The sequence below is a fragment of the Coregonus lavaretus genome (assembly GCF_964263955.1).
Source record: "Coregonus lavaretus genome assembly, chromosome: 3".
Lineage (NCBI taxonomy): Eukaryota > Metazoa > Chordata > Actinopteri > Salmoniformes > Salmonidae > Coregonus > Coregonus lavaretus.
Genome location: NC_139990.1, coordinates 70,354,624 through 70,372,311, shown reverse-complemented (window position 1 = coordinate 70,372,311; position 17,688 = coordinate 70,354,624). Strand labels below are relative to the sequence as shown.

At 46.4% G+C, this 17,688-nt stretch overlaps 1 protein-coding gene across 2 annotated transcripts in view; it reads left to right on the top strand.

Moving 5' to 3' along the window:
* Positions 1-706: 706 nt before the first annotated feature.
* The window catches only part of LOC311113007 (zinc finger protein 516-like), a gene marked incomplete at its 5' end in the record, with an annotated part of 25,833 nt that continues 8,851 nt past the window's right edge, over positions 707-17,688 (top strand). For both annotated transcript variants that reach the window (XM_084156128.1, XM_084156129.1), the window contains 2 exons: positions 707-2,513; positions 15,145-16,491. In XM_084156128.1, the coding sequence (XP_084012254.1) occupies positions 707-2,513; positions 15,145-16,491 (3,154 nt within the window). The remainder of the gene's footprint in view (positions 2,514-15,144; positions 16,492-17,688) is intronic.

Genomic DNA, 17,688 nt, shown 5'->3' with positions numbered 1-17,688 from the left:
TCTGTCTCTCTGTCTCTCTCTGTCTCTCTCTCTCTCTTTCTGTATTGCCAAATAACCATGTTGAACAATTCAATAAGACATAAAAGACATTTAGAAACAGTCATCAGAATTAGTGAGTACTAGATTTTATTTGATCTCTCTTTCCCTCTCTCTCAGGGTGAGGACCTGCACAGGCTGTGCAGGGAGCTCACAGAAAGTGATGCAACCTGGAAGCTGCTGAAATATAAAGCCAAAGAAAAGCCAGCCAGTGAACTGAACAGGAGAGGAGACGCGGAGCAACAGTGTCTGACTATACACAGCCACAGATAGGTTGTTCATGTGTTGTCATATACCATGACTGATTCTGTCTGACACAGTGTAAGGTACCCAGAGATGTACGATTCCAGATAGTGCTGTGTAAGCTATTTTACAAAGGGCCATATAGCAGGTACAGAGACATCGACAGTGTTGGTTTCACTGACTGTCAGTGCATGGATGAAGACAGATAGATGGCATTGGATTCACTAAGAAAAGAGTGTTAGATGAACACGGCGTAAATAGCACCGGATGCAACCTTACAGTTGGCGGTGGATGCGCACAGACAGATAGCATTGGGATCGGCCGATACAGACAGAGAACGCTAGAGCTAGATGAACTACTGCGGATAGAGCCACTGTTAGCGAGCTAGCGCAGGCAGGCAGGGAGTGGGAGTGGGAGGCATAGCACCATGAACCCCAGAGAGAGCGGAGGAGGAGGAGTGGAGGCCATGGAGACCCAGGTGGGAGGGCTGGAGTTGGGGGAGGAGGGAGGCAAGGCCAGCCATGGAGGAGATGGAGAAGAAGGGGAAGGGGACAAGGCCTCGGCCTACGACTGCAACGTTTGTGGCCGCAGCTTCCCCTTCCAGAGCTCTCTGTCGCAACACATGCGGCGACACACAGGCGCACGCCCCTACAAGTGCCCCTACTGCGACCACCGCGCCTCCCAGAAGGGCAACCTCAAGGTCCACATCCGCAGCCACAAGCTGCGCACGCTCACTAGCCACCACCCCGAGGAGGAGGAGGGGCCAGAGGAGGAAGAGGAGGGGTCAGGTGAAGTGGGTGTGTCCGAGGGCCTGGATGGTGGAACCAGTCCGACGAAGAGCAGCTCGGCCTGTAACAGGGTTGTCAACGGAGACGCTAACACAGAAGAGGGTATAGGGAAGACGGCGGTGAGGAGCGTCAAAAGGGAGAAGTCGAGCTCTGAGCAGCGGCCATATTGCTGCCGTCTGTGCGGGTACCAGACCCAGCGCGAGGACCAACTCCTCAGTCACATCGAGAAGGTCCACATCACAGCCGACATGGAGGACGAGACTACCCCAGTGAGTCAAGAGGCAGTGGCAATGGAGGGAGAAGCAGGGACTCAGGTCACTGATGGGGCCTTCCCCTGTGAGACGTGTGGCCAGGTGTTCACACAGGCCTGGTTCCTTAAGTCCCACATGAAGAAACACGCAGGCCTCCTTGAGCACTGTTGTCGGGTGTGTGGCCGCCGCTTCAGGGAAGCCTGGTTCCTCAAGAGCCACATGAAGACCCACAATGGCTCCAAGGCCTCCGGCCGGGGGAAACCCAAGGCAGACTCCCAAGAGCCCGTGGCCACCATCAACGATGTGGCCCAAGACCCAGAGACCAATGTGACCTCCACAAGCCTTTACCAGGTTTGCTCCAAGTGTGGCAACCTGTTCCATGACCGAGAGAGCCTGAGGGCCCACGAGAAGGTCCACAGCCAGGTTAAGCAGCCGACACAGGGCCAGAGACGACCTAGCAATGACGGGGACTTTCCTGGTGCCAAGAGGTGCCTCCTGGACTACCTCAGCCTCCGGCCAGCTGCCGAAGAAAAGCCCCAGGAAGAGAAGAGTTACTTGGGCCAGAGAATCCCCGAGCTGGACCCAGTGTGTAGCTACCAGGCATGGCAGCTGGCCACGCGGGGCAGGGTTCTGGACCCTGTGGAGTCATACAGTATAAAGGCTACGGCAGCCGGAGAAGGGGATGAGGCACTGGCTGGAGGGACCGTGGTGTACGAGAAGGAGAGCAGCCGCTACATCTTGGAGGGCCAGGAGAGGGAGAGACGCTCAGGGAGACACAGCAGCGCCAGCGGGGGAGGGGGTAGTAGCCAGCACACCTCCCCCGGAGAGCGCACCCCCGAGAGCCTGAGCGACTCAGAGTACCATCCCTCCTCCCGCCAGGGCAGACGTTCCTCCTCCTCCCAGCAGAGCCAGTCCAAGTCCACCGAGTGCTTCGAGTGCGGAAAGGTGTTCCGCAGCCGCCACCAGATGATTGTGCACCAGCGAGTCCACCAGAGGCGAGACGGGGGCAGGGGTTCCGGGTCTGGAGGGGACAACAGGGCTGGGCAAGGAGGGGACCGCTGGGGATCCACCAGTGACCCCGAATCAGGCTCCCCCAGCAGGCCCAGCACCCCAGGGTACGGGAACTCACCACCAGCCTCCACCCTAGGAGAGGATGCCCCTGAGATGGGCACCGCCAACGCAGGCCCACTGGCAGGTTAGTGAATACACCTTGACTGTTATTTAAGTAATTAAAAGGTTTCTGTCAAACAACAGCAAACTCAACAGTAATTCAATTATTGTGATTATGAATCTGAATTGATGATAACAATTATGAGTTGGGCTCGGAATTTAACTGACAAAGTGAACTGACCAGGGACTCCACCAAATTCCTTACCCTAATATAAGCCCTCTCTCGTGTGAACTTAGTTGGACTAGTGAGGGGGGAATTGGGCAATATCTGAGAGGAAATGTAAACAAACCATTCTTTGACAACAGCAAGTTATTTAGCTCTGTCCTCAAAGGGCAGATTTTTGTATGCAGATTTAGAAGGATAAAAGCCAAGAGATAAGCTTCAATGTGAGGACTATGTTAAGCATGCTGTAGGAGCTCATTCCTTTTCAAGCCCTTTCAAGGCCCCTGATCTTGATGGTCTCTCACTAGCAAACATCTGTTGGTGAGATCCCTATCATTGTGAATCCATCTCGTCAACTCAGCCTCATATGGATTGGGGACATGAACCACCCTGTGGCGATAGTTGGAACTGCTCTGGATCTGTTTTTGAGTATGCTTTACATAAACAACAAGATATACTGTATCATGTCAGGTCATTATATTCTCATTTGGGTTCAAGCCACTGTTGAAAACAACAAGACTGGTGACAAAAGCAGACCAAGATTAAAAGTCAATGGGTGGTTTGATGAAAGCTTATGCTTTGAAAGTGGCATTACAATGGAGTTGGAATTTTTGGAATGCCTATAATTTCTTCACCCCTTTGAGCAATAAACACTGTAAAAAAATCTTGATTTATGATTCAAGATTGCCTGGTATGTATGTTTTGTTCTTCAGTAGGGTGCAGACAGGTATTTGAGTGGGTGTCAGTGTTAGCACTAACTTGTTGAAAATCATGTCTCTTGTTTTTATCATGTTTTCATACACAGTTAAGAATCAGAGCTTACTCTTTCACTCTCTTCCCTGGCGGTTTAGAATGTCAGAAATAGAAGTAGCTTTTCTTCTGGCTCGAGCAGTGTGCTATTTCAGCTTTTCCTGTCTCAGGAAACCCCCCCCCCCCCCCCCCTTTTATCTGTGTGAATATGTTTTTGCTCTCCTTTTTTTATTTCTTTACTGTGAAAAATCTGTCTTTTTTCTCCCGCTCAGCTTTCAACATGAGAGTGTTTGAAAATTGAGCAGAGAGAAATAGAGAAATAGCATTAGAACACACAACCATAGAGCTTCACTAGACTAAAGAAAGAAAATAGCACTTGTTGCTTTTTTTGTCAACAGAAGAAAACCTTTTTCATGTCTGTTGTGAACTTCCTGTTTTGTCATACATGTGCTAAATCCTCAAACAGAAAAATGTATTTATTCAGTTAGTATGCAGAGAATGGATCTTACTTATGATATCCGTTAGGATGATATGTGCAGTAGCCTATGTATGAGAACATTAAGAATATGAACTTGTACAGTCAGAGCCATGAGTGAGTAGCCTGGTTCCAGAACTGTTAGTGCAGTATAGACAACTCAACATGTTTGGCATCACAATGACCATAGAAGTTGGCAAGAGAGCACAAACAGATCTGGGACCAGGCTAATGAGAGAGTGAGGAGATTTTAAGATCACAGCAATGGATTCTGAGTGAAGAGTGAGCATTGTTATTTCCTCCCTCATGGCAGAACTCAGGGTCATGTTCATTAGGTCACACAATGAAATACATTTTTAAACATTCTACAACCGAAAATGAAAATGATCATTTCTTATTGGACAAGGACAGGTAGTCCCTCCCTGTTTCAGTCAGTTTATTTTCCCATTTGATGCCTAATGAACAGGACGCAGGCCGTGGCAGTGACGGCCACATTTTAGTCATTTAGCAGACTCTCTTATCAAGAGCGACTTACAGTGAGTGCATTCATCTTAAGATAGCTAGGTGGGACAACCACATATCACAGGGGGGGTCGGAGGTGGTGCTGTGGGATTACTTAAGATACTCTTTGAAGAGGTAGGGTTTCAGATGTTTTCAGAAGCTGGGCAGGGACTCTGCTGTCCTAGTGGGAGGGCCAAGAGACCAGAGGTTTACATTTTAGTCATTTAGCAGACGCTCTTATCCAGAGCGACTTACAGGAGCAATTAGGGTTAAGTGCCTTGCTCAAGGGCACATCGACAGATTTTTCACCTAGTCGGCTTGGGGATTAGAACCAGCGACCTTTCGGTTACTGGCACAACGCTCTTAACCACTAAGCTACCTGCCGTACCATGGTCTTGTCGTGGATGCAAGCTTTGACTGGAAGCCAGTGGAGTGTGCATGGGAGAACTTGGGAAGGTTGAACACCAGGCGGGCTGCAGCATTCTGGATAAGTTGCAGGGGTTTGATGGCACAAGCGGGGAGCCCAGCCAACAGCGAGTTGCAGTAGTCCAGATGGGAGAGGACAAGTGCCTGGATTAGGACCTGTGCCGCTTCCTGTGTGGGTTAGGGTCGTACTCTACGGATGTTGTAGCGCAGGACTGCCCAACCCTGTTCCTGGAGAGCTACCGTCCTGTAGGTTTTTGCTCCAACCTTAATCTAGCACACTTGATTCTAATAATTAGCAGGTTGATAAGATGAAACAGGTTAGTAACACCTGGGGTTGGAGCGAAAACCAACAGGTAGTTCTCCAGGAACATGGTTGGGCAACCCTGTTGTAGAGCATGAACCTGCAGGAGCGAGTCACTGCTTTGACGTTTGCAGAGAACGACAGGGTGTGGTGCAGGGTCTCGCCAAGGTTCTTTGCACTCTCGGAGGGGGACACCGTGGAGAGGTCTTGGAGCGGGCAGGCCTTCCCCGGGAGGAAGAGCAGCTCCGTCTTGTTGAGGTTGAGTTTGAGGTGGTGGGCCGACATCCAAGCTGAGATATCTGCCAGGCACGCAGAGATGCATTTCGCCACCTGGGTGTCAGAAGGGGAAAAGTAGTTGAGTGTCATCCGCATTACAATGATAGGAAAAATCATGTGAGGATATGACGTAGCCGAGTGACTTGGTGTATATAGAGAAGAGGAGACGGCCTAGAACCGAGCACTGGGGGACACCAGTAGTGAGAGTACGTGGTGCAGACACAGATACTCTCCACGTCACCTGGTAGGAGCAGCCTGCCAGGTAGGATGCAATCCAAGAGTGTGTAGAGCCTGAGACGCCCAGCCCTGAGAGATTGGAGAGGAGGATCTGATGGTTCACATGTCGAAGGCAGCGGATAGACCTAGTAGGATGAGAACAGAGAGAGAGTCAGCTTTGGCAATGTGAAGAGCCTCTGTGACCCAGAGAAGAGCGGTCTCGGTTGAGTGACCCGTCGCGAAGCCTGACTGGTTGGTGTCAAAAAGATAGTTCTGAGATAGATACTGAGAGAGTTGGTCAGAGACAGTATGCTCAAGTGTTTTGGAAAAGAAAGAAGGGATACTGGTCTGTAGTTTTTTACGTCAGAGGAGTTGAGTCTGGATTTCTTGAGGAGGGGAGCGACTCAGGCCATTTTGAAGTAAGAGGGGACGCAGCCAGTGGTCAGGGATGAGTTGATGAGGGAAGTGAGGGAGAAGGCCTCCAGAGATGGTCTAGAGAAGGGAGGAGGGGATGGGGTGGAACGGGCAGGTTGTTGGGCAGCCGGACCTCACTAGTCGCAGGATTTCATTTGGAGAGAGAGGGGAGAAAGAGCTCAAGGCGTAGGGTAGTTCTGTGGGACCAGTGGACTCAATAGAGCGGATGTTGTCAACCTTCTTTTCAAAGTGGTTGACAAAGTCGTCCGCAGAGAGGGAGGAGGGGGGGGGGGGGAGGGGGGTGGAGGATTAAGGGGGGAGGAGAAGGTGGAAAGAGCCACCTCAGATCCCCTATCAGACAGTCAAGTAACAGGGCCTGGTAGGGCGTCCTCTGCCCTACCTCTACCCTCTATGTTCCACTGGCTGGTTACCTAATCCCCGCTGACGCCATCCAGCCACCCTGATCCCACTCCTGCTCCCCACGTCTCAGGGATTTGTTATTTATAGAGACTCCTAATGGACACACATTCTCTCAGAGGACACACACACACCTAGCATTCACCACCCTGCATCCCACTGCTGGCTTGCCTCTGAAGCTATGCAGGGTTGGTCCTGGGTGGGAGACCAGATGCTGCTGGAAGTGGTGTTGGAGGGGCAGTAGGAGACACTCTTTCCTCTGGTCTAAAAAAAAAGATCCCAATGCCTCAGGGCAGTGATTGGGGACATTGCCCTGTGTAGGGTGCCGTCTTTCAGATGGGATGTTAAACGGGTGTCCTGACTCTCTATGGTCACTAAAGATTCCTTGGCACTTATTGTAAGAGTAGGGGTGTTAACCCCGGTGTCCTGGCTAAATTCCCAATCTGTCCCTCATACCATCATGGCCACCTAATCTTCCCCAGCTTCCAATATTGGCTCATTCATCCCCTTCCTCCCCCCTGTAACTATTCCCCAGGTTGTTGCTGTAAATGAGAATGTGTTGTCAGTCAACATACCTGGTAAAATAAATGCACTTGCACACTCACAGTTATTCACACAAACACACACACTCCCAGACTTCGCTCGAGCATGCTGACAGACAGGTGATCTGGTTGGGAGGTGAGCAGACTAAGGCCTAGTTTCAATCAGATGAAGCGTTAACCGGCAATAGCTGACACCCGCTTAGCTGATGTTTTGGCGGTGTCGGAGGTGGAACTGCGTTGGAGCTGTCGAATGTGGTCATTGTCACGGATCCACACCCGTCCCACTCACGTTAGAAGTTCAGAGCGAAAAAGTCTAGGCTATATAAAAATAATGATGTTCAAAATTAAAATAATTAAACAAAATAATAAGGATTTCTATCAGCCTAATCAGGGTGTAGATTATTAGACATTCAAGTAAACAAGGCTGCATGGCTGCAAGAGTTATCTTAATGCAACTCTGTGCAGCCAATGGCAATGTCCGCTTTAAGGTATAACGTGAGCCTCTTGTGGATTTGACAGCTCTTATGCAGTTCCACCTCCGACACCGTCAAAACATCAGCTATGCGGATGTTTGTTTAAAGCGGATCTGATTGAATCGGGCACTAAGTCATTCAAATCAGGGGTTCATTCAATATTTGCGGCGTTGACAATGTTGTTTATAGTTTGGAAATGTCAATGAACATGACTGGATGGCTGCAGGAGTGTGCTGCTCAGGTGATATCTTATCAGGTGATCAGGTCCATGGAGGTGAGGTGATACACTGCTGAGGAGTTGGCAAGTTGCCACCCTGTCCATCACTCTAATCATCCCTAGACAGAGACAGTATCTAAAGGCCTTTTTTACCTATGTATTTACTATCTACAGTACATACTGTACAGGAGAACATTCTCATTTTCAGGCCATTACATATGAAGTGTGGATAGGCTTTCTAAATGGCTGGGTAATGTAGGTTTAGAATTTTTCTATGGTTACTGTAGGCACTGGATATCTAGTCTCTAGTCCCACTCAATTGTTAGTTTCTCGTGACAGACTGGCGAGCACAAGCAAGATTTGGTTTGGAATGTAGTGGCTTCCTTACCAATTGTTGTTTCGGACGCATACAGTCCACATTCGAAGTTCCCAAACGGCAAAAACATTCAATAAGATCCAGCGATATGGTGCAACAACAAGGTTTATTCTTCTTATATCTAACAAAAAAAATGTCTCCAGTCAACTTAAAGCATAGATTACTTGACATGAAAAATACATAATATGGCCTGTTTGACTGAATGTCTGTATGGTCAAAAGACTATACCGCTCCCGCATCTAAATTTAGCTAGGACCCCTCCCCCCGAAGGCCCAACTACCTGCCTTTATCCTATTACTAACACACTTGCCACATTACAATGAATGGGCAACAGGGGGAGACAAAAACAAAGTTACACTAATAACAAAGGAATATATCTCAATCAGGTAAATATAAATCATAAAGGTACGTACCTAATATTTCATCATATACATTCATATTTCATATATTTACACACACGTACATGGAGCTCTGTATGTTCTGTCTTTTATACAAATATGTCTGAATCGGCTCTAACACTGGGTTTCAGTTTTTACCTGTATGTCTGCAATACACGTGGAGGAGAGGAGTGTCGCTCCAGTGTCAGTCTTGATTGCCTTGACTCCCACAGAGTGCTGAGTGGGAGGGAGGGAGGGAGGGCGCAAAGGAGGGAGGGAAGGAGGGAGGGAGGTGTGCAGTTAATGGCGGACATCCCACCCAGTGTTTGTTTATGTCAGATGGATGTTATTTCCCCTAGTGGTTTCCCCTTGGCAGCAAGGCAGGTTATGGCACCGACAGCTCTATGGCAACCAGGGCTTTCCCCTCCTCAAACACACACATGCACGCACACACCACCTACTAGCACTGACTTTTCTGACAGCTACTTTATTGAGGAAAAATGCACTAACTATAAGTAGCTCTGGATAAGAGCATCTGCTAAATGACTAAAATGTCAAATGTAAAACACACACATACACAGGGACTAGCCTCCAGTTCAACCCTGGCTGGGTGTTAGCCACTGCAGTGTGTGGACAGTAGGGAAGCCAAATAAAAAGCAGATGGCAGTGGCATGTTCTAATTGAGAAGTGGAAACACAGTGGTGTGTGTGTGTGTATTTGTGTGTGTGTATTTGTGTGTGTGTGTGTCCATTTGTTTCAGTGGGCAAGGCACTGAGTGTGTGGACACATATCCTTCTTAAAGGGGCAATCTGGAGTTGCTACATCCATTTTTGTAATTATAAATGAATGAGCGGGCCTCCCGAGTGGCGCAGTGGTCTAAGGCTGGCTGTACCACTAGAGATCCTGGTTTGAATCCAGGCTCTGTCGTAGCCGGCCGCGACCGGGAGACCCATGGGGCGGCGCACAATTGGCCCAGCGTCGTCCAGGGTAGAGGAGGGAATGGCCTGCAGGGATGTAGCTCAGTTGGTAGAGCATGGCGCTTGCAACGGCAGGGTTGTGGGTTCGATTCCAACGGGGGGCCAGTATGAAAATATTTTTTTAAAATGATGTATGCACTCACTAACTGTAAGTCGCTCTGGATAAGAGCGTCTGCTAAATGACTAAAATGTAAATGAAAAATATAACTTATAAATGCCTCATGAGCTTAGTTCAACTCCGGTACCCCAGCAGAACCCAACATATAAGCTTGTTTGACTCCAATGTTTGTAAACAAAGTACATGTAAATACACACTATAGCCTCAAAACATGGTTAAAACTCTAATTTTGATATCCTGGATGGTCAGTCCTTGCATTTGAGAGTGGTTACATAGCTCCTGAGTGCCGCAGCGGTGTAAGGCACTGCATCTCAGTGCTTGAGGCGTCACTACAGACCTCCTGGTTCGAAAATCACAACCGGCTGTGATTGGGAGTCCCATAGGGCGGCACACAATTGGCACAGCGTCGTCCGGATTTGGCCGGTGTAGGCCGTCACTGTAAATAAGAATTTGTTCTTAACTGACTTGCCTAGTTAAATAAAGGTAAAAAAAATTAAATCTCCAGGGGCGGGGAGTACGCTTTGTTATTGTTTCAACTGCGATTGCCGCTTTAAGGGAACACAGGAAGTGTTACTGAACATTTGTGTGTGTTTGTGTTTCTTCCTGTATGAGGGAGAGAGAGTGAGAGGTGGTTGACAATACTCTGTAGTAGTGTGGAGGTATTTATGTTTGTGTTTGATAGATTGTGAGGGATTCTGTGTGTGTGTGGGGGGGGGGGGGGATCTGTTTTCCCAAGGTTCTGTGTCTGTTCAACTGTTTCCTGTTTCCTCTGTTCTGTGGATTCTTCTTCAGCCTCTTTCTTTTGCCTTTTTCTGTCACTCTCAAAGAGGTACAGTATATATGCCACCATGTGGCGAACATTGACAACTGCACTCTATAAACCAGTTTACAGTCATCTCTAGCAAACAGTAGAAATATACACTGAACAAAAATATAAACGCAACATGCAACAATTTGAAAGATTTGACTGAGTTTATAGTTCATATAAGGAAATCAGTCAATTTAAATAAATAAATGAGGCCCTAATCTATGGATTTCACATGACTGGGAATACAGATATACATCTTTTGGCCACAAATACTTAAAAAAAAAGTAGGGGTGTGGATCAGAAAACCAGTCAGTATCTGGTGTGACCACCATTTGCCTCATGCAGCGCGACCTCGCCAGCGTGCCAGTGGCCATCCAAGGTGAGCATTTGCCCACTCAATTTGTAAGTCGCTCTGGATAAGAGCGTCTGCTAAATGACGTAAATGTAAATGTAAGTCGCAGATGAGCTTCCCTGAGACGGTTTCTGGCAGTTTGTGCAGAAATTATTTGGTTGTGCAAACCCACAGTTTCATCAGCTGTCCGGGTGGCTGGTCTAAGACGATCCCACAGGTGAAGAAGCCGGATGTGGAGGTCCTGGGCTGGTGTGGTTTCACGTTGTCTGCACTTGTGAGGGCGGTTGGATCTACTGCCAAATTCTCTAAAATGACTGCCAACAGCTCTGGTGGACATGCATGCAGTCAACATGCCAATTGCACGCTCCCTCAAAACTTGAGACATCTGTGGCATTGTGTTGTGTGACAAAACTGCACAGTTTAGAGTGGCCTTTTATTGTCTCCAGCACAAGGTGGATCTGTGTAATGATCACGCTATTTAATCAGTTTCTTGGTATGCCACACCTGTCAGGTGGATGGACTATCTTTGCAAAGGAGAAATGCTCACTAACAGGGATGTAAACAAATTTGTGCACAACATTTGAGAGAATTAAGCCTTCTGTACATATTTCTGGGATCTTTTATTTCAGCTCAAGAAACATGGGACCAACACTTTATATGTTGCGTTTGTATTTTTTTTCAGTGTAGTAATGCAGCCTATTAAATACATTAATCAGGGCATCAAAAGGCAGGTATATTTTCACTTCAGTTATTCTTGTCGTGATATCATGATCATGATCATACTCATCATTAGGCCTACGAATACTTCTCACATCAGACTTAATTTCTACATCATGTTGTTAATTTCCTGATAAAAGACACTTGTTGTTTACACTCATATGTTGGAATAATCTGGAATGACACTCTTTTGTGACATGTACAGATGCACTGAATCAGATGCGAATCCCATACATTTTAGCTTATTGGAGAATCTCAATTGCATTTCCTTGACTGTTGTCCTCTCTCGTCGCCTCCTTCTCAAAACCCATTGGATAAGAAAATCAGAGGTCCCGCCCCTCTGACCTTATCCTCCAATGGATTTTGAGAAGGAGGTGAGGAGAGAGGATGTGTGAGGTATCAATTCAGATTCTCTTCATATATTGTTACGTTTGGTATAAGTTTAGTATTTAGGCCAACACTGCAACCAAGTGGTCATGAGGAAGCACAACACCCCCTTTTTCATGTAACATTTTCCAGCTGTGTTGACATGTAGAATGACTCAATTGAACTTGTCAGCTACTGAACAGTATTGATTTCAAGCATATCTCTAGGCAGATCAATGTGTTGTAGGATGTTTCATAGAACTTAGTAACACAGAATGTTTTATATAATGAATATGAATTCGGAGGACAGAAATTATTAAATATTAAAGCATTAGACCTATCACTAAAAGCTTCAGTCATACAAAAGTTATACTTAAACCCGAACTAGTTCTCAAGCAAATTAGTAAGATTGTCTCACCCAATGTTCAAGAAAGGCCTTTTCCCCTTTATTCAGATTACAACAACTCATTTGCAGTTATTTGAAAAGGAAATAATCTCCCAAATATCACTATTTCTAAAACAAGCCATAGAAAGTTGGTTGCAATTTCAATTTAATCCTCCAGAAACAACAGAACAAATATTGTGGTTAAATTCAAATATACTAATTGAGAAAAAACAGAATGTTTAAAAAAGGTATAATCTTCGTAAATGATATCATCGGTAGGACTGGTGGAGTTATGTCGCACATGCAGCTAACAAAAACATATGGAAATGTCTGCTCTACCCAAAATTACAACCAAATAATTGCAGCCTTACCGCAAAAGTGGAAGAGGAAAGTGGAAGGGGGAGAAAGTAAGGAACTTGTCTGTCGGCCTTGCATTAAAGAACATAATTGGTTAAGGAAAACTGTGATAAATAAAAAAGTATATCAGTTTCACTTAAGGACCGAAGGATTGACAGCCGTCCCATATAGATTGCAAAATAGTTGGGAAGAGATCTTTGACGTACCGATCCCATGGCATAGTGTTTATGAACTGACACGCAAAACGACACCGGATTCAAAAATTAGAATCTTTCAATTTAAATTATTATATAAAATTCTTGCTACCAATAGAATGTTATTTATATGGGGGATACAATCTTCCCAGCTCTGCAGATTTTGCTGTGAAGAGACAGAATCATTAGATCATTTGTTTTGGTTCTGTCCATTTGTAGCTTGTTTTTGGACACAGGTCCAGGAATGGCTAAAGGATTGCAATATTTACCTGGAGCTAACCTTGCAGATAGCATTACTGGGTGATCTGAAAAGTCATAGTCAATCAATCAATAATATAATAATACTTTTAGCAACATTTTTTATTTTTAATTCACAATCTGTAGAAGCAATGAGAATAGAAAGGTTCAGAACTTTTGTAAAACATCACAGTACGGTTGAAATATATATGCCAAATAGAAATCCTATATGGATGGTGTTAAGAGATAGATGGGAGGTATTGAATAGAGTTGAAGGATGGGACTAATAACAAATAACAACAAATAATAACAAAGATAGCTAATAATGTAAGCATACTGTGTCCATAATAAGTATATAGGTTGTATGTTGGGAGCTTTTGGGAAAGAGCACAGTTAGAAAGATATGGCATATAGAAGCAAACCGGATGGACATCATGAAAATGATCGGAGAGGTTGAGAGTAGAAGAAGTTCAGGAGCAAAAAAAAAAAAAAGTATATATAATATAATTATTGTAAAATTAACTCTGTCCATAAGGTGTAGATAGTAAGTATAGATCGGAAGTAGAGGCCTGGGCGTTGTTGTTCACTAATTAACTCCAAGTAGGGAAAGGATGGCGGGGTTGAAAAGTAATAAAGGGGAGTATATATATAAAAAACATGGGGGATTGGAAGTGATGCAGACAATTACATTGATAGAAGATACAATCTATCTGCAATATTAAGCTGATCCATCCGCCCAAAGAAAAAAAGAAAAGAAAAGAAAAATAATAATAATAATAATAATAATAATAATAATAATAATAATAATAATAATAAAAAATATATAATAAAAAAAACACAGAATGTTCATATAATGTTTGTAGAATGCAGTGGTGTAAAGTAACTAAGTAAAAATACTTTGAAGTACCACTTAAGTTCAGAACGGAAACACCAAGTAGAAATATGTTTAACCATTTATTAAAGAATGAATAATGCAAGTCTTGGCGATATAGGCTCTGCTCCTTCAGGGTAGCTCACTGCCCAAGCAAAGCGTCAACATATAAAATGACCTACAAGCAGTCAGCGTGGCAAGCTATACAGATCCCCCAGCAGGAAAACAGAACCTAACAGGTGGAGGCTGGGGTGGTGGTGGGAGAAAAATAAGCAAAATCATATTAGCAGTAGCAGCAAGTGGCAGCAGCATATATGAGCAGAACCGGTCAGCTTAAATAGACCGCCAAATAAGGCAGGCGTGATTGTTACTAGCATCTAATTGGTGCAATCTCAGCTGATGCATCAGGTTCTGTTTCTGAACTGGCTTCGCTTTATTCATTTTTGGGGGGATCTGTACTTTACTTTACTACTTTTACTTTAACTCCACTACATTCCTAAAGTAAATATGTACTTTCTCCTCATACCATACATTTTCCCTGACGTCCAAAAGTGCTTGTTACATTTTGAATGCTCAGGCAGGAGAGCGATATGGTCCAATTCACATACCTATCAATATAACGCATTGTCATCCCTACTGCCTCTGATCTGTCAGACTCACTAAACACAAATACTGCATTTGTATTTAGTATTTAGTATTTTATTAGGATCCCCATTAGCTGCTGCCAAGGTAGTCACTACTCTTCCTGGGGTCCAAGCAGGAACAAAACAACAGATCACAACAAAACAATAGTCTTCATCATACATAAAACAATACATCACACAAGACATTGTGCACTATACAAATGTACAATAAAAAATGTGTGTGTCTCTTTGTGCCATGAGGTGTTGTTTGATCTGTTTTAAAAAATCAGATTTTACTGCTCGCTTGAGTTACCTGATGTGATAGAGAGTTCCATGTAGTCATGGCTCTATGTAGTACTGTTTGTAAATGATGTCTGAGTGTTGGAGTGTGCCCCTGGCTGTCCATAAATAAAAAAAACAAGAAAATTGTGCCATCTTGTTTGCTTAATATAATATAAAAAATTTGATGCATTTATTTTACTTTTACTCAAATATGACAATTGAGTACTTTATCCACCACTGTACTTTAGTTAATTTAAAACCAGATACTTTTAGACCTTTACTCAAGTAGTGTTTTACTGGGTGACTTTCACTTTTACTTGAGTCATTTTCTATTAATAAGGTATCTTTACTTTTATTCAAGCATGACAATTGAGTACTTTTACCACCACTGGTAGAATGCTTCAGAGAAGTAACCAAACCATCTCTGTTCTGTTTTGTTTTCCACAGACGAGAAGCCTTGTGTCTGCAGCCTGTGTGACTTTGTCAGCACAGAGTCCTCTGCCTTCCTGTCCCATCTACGTCTCCAGCACACCAGTGACGGCCGACCCATTCCCAGCCCCAGCTCTGAGAGAGGCACCCCCAAGCTGAAGAGGGCCCTCCTCCACGGGCTTGCTCAATCCACTGCCCCCCACCCTTACCTCTCTGCCCGGCCGTCGAGAGACAAACGCCCCGCCGAGAGCATCTCACCCACCAACCCTCTCCATGTTGCTCCTCTGGACCTGTGTGTGAGAGCCGAGGGCCACAGGGGCCCAGCCTCCTCAGCCCTTCAGCAGAAGGGCCTGCTCAGCCACAAGTGCTCCTACTGCTCCCACTCAACGCACTACCTGGAGGTGCTGTGGATGCACCAGACCGTCGCCCATCGCATCAACAGCAGAGCCCTGGCCCCCAAATGGGCCCTCCTGAGGAATGGCTTCAAGGGCCCCCGAGAGGGCTCATCCTCCAGGAGACGCACGGGCCCTCCTCCCGCTCTGGACGGGAGTGAGTGTCCCCCGTTGCCCCCTGTGGTGCGCACACCCCGCACACGCCCCCCCTCGTTGAGCGGGGGCCAGAAGAAAGACAGCAGGGACAGGGCAGCCAGTCAACCCAGCACCTCTTCCTCCTCCTCTTCCACACGAGGGTCCTCCTCTTCTGCCTCAGGCTCCCAGAGTGTGCGGCCTCCCAGGGCAAGCAGCAGCAGACAGAGAGGGGAGGCTGTGCCAGATCAGGGCCAGCGCTCTCGCTCCAACTCCAGGCCCAGGGTGGAGATCTACCCACGGGGAGGCTCCTCGACCGGCTCCTTGGAGAAGAGCACTGCGGCCGGGGCTCCCCAGCGACCCTCAGGCCCTAGCCCCAGTGTTGGAGGAACCACCAGGCTGGTGGATAGGTACATGTTGCCTCAGGAAGGCCTGGGATTCATGCTGTCCAGCAAACATGGCCTGGCAGAGTACAGCAGAGCCAGGAGCTCGCCTCAGCCTCAGCCCAAGACCAGCAGCTCCCAGTCCCACACCCAGTCTCACCCCCAGCCCCAGGGCAGACCCAGGGCAGAGCGCCCAACCCACAACACCACCACGGCAGGCCAGGGCTATGGAGCCCCCCACTCCCAGACACATGGGAGCGCCGTCCAGGTATCCTCCAACTCCTCCTCTAACTCCTCCTCAGCCCAGCGTACAGAGGTGAAACATGAGGAGGCACAGGGGGTGGAGACACCAGAGCTGCCCATGGACATCCTGAGCTTCCTGAAGAACTGCAACTCCAATGACCTGGCGACACTCTACCATCGCTGGGGCGCCGCCAACCCCATACCGGACTCCACAGGTAAGAGCCAGGGCAGAGCTATGAAACAACCTTAGGTCCTTAAATAGCTAGGAAAATGTGTTTATTGAACTTTGCACATGAGGTGGACACAAAATAATATCAATAAAACAGAGGGAATGTCCACTCACTGTTTGCCACTCTCACAATAGATCTTTAATGACTGTAAAGTCATCCTCTGGCTATTTTTGAACTTCAGGGATACACCCTCACTCATTGTAAAGATCACAAAAAGTGAGAAGAAATTACCTTTTTTCTACCTTTAGGCCTACTATAATACTCAGATCCTCAGAGGTGTTGTTCATCTGTGTTATGTGAGCAGCCTGTCAGTGATAAGAAGGGCAGACCGTGAGAAGGGCAGACAGTGAGAAGGGAAGCAGGGATGATGATGAACATGCCTTAGGCTCATGTGTTTAGAGGAAAGGCCAGATGCCAGGAGATGTTGAGCAGACCTTTTTTGGCTCGCTGATTGACAGATCATATCACATGTGGTGGGGAGCTTCACTGGACTGGATCTACCAGCAGGACTGGCCCCTGAGGTGGTCAGCACACACACATAGGCTCAGTTGTACACACATACATACACACACACATACACACGCACATACACACACCATCTGGCAGAAGATGATTGATAGACAGACCGACTGGCCAGTCTGACAGGAGTATAAATAATGAAAGAGAGATGCATTAAAGTAGCTGTGTGTGTGCTCACCGTGTCAGAATACATGTGTGTGTAGGAGCACACAAGGTACTGTATATTGTAAAAAGGCTGTATCTGGGGCAGTGTGTATTCTATATGTAGGGGGTGATGTTATAACAGTGAAAGATGTGGCTGAACCTTCGTGGGTCTCTGTTCTGCAAGGCATATCTCTCCACTCTCCCAGTGACCTGTCAGCAACTGTTTGGGTCAGGGCTCCGGCAGATGATACAGAGAGAGTGATGATACACAGAGAGAGAGGAGAGGAGAGAGAGAGAGAGAGAGAGAGAGAGAAAGAGAGAGAGAGAGAGAGAGAGAGACAGAGACAGAGACAGAGACAGAGAGAGAGAGATAAAGAGATAAAGAGAGCGACAGATGTATATAAGAGAGAGAGAGAGAGAGAGAGAGAGAGAGAGAGAGAGAGAGAGAGAGCGAGAGAGAGAGAGAGAGAGAGAGAGAGAGAGAGAGGGAAACAGAGTTAGAGGGAGAGAAAGGGGTGA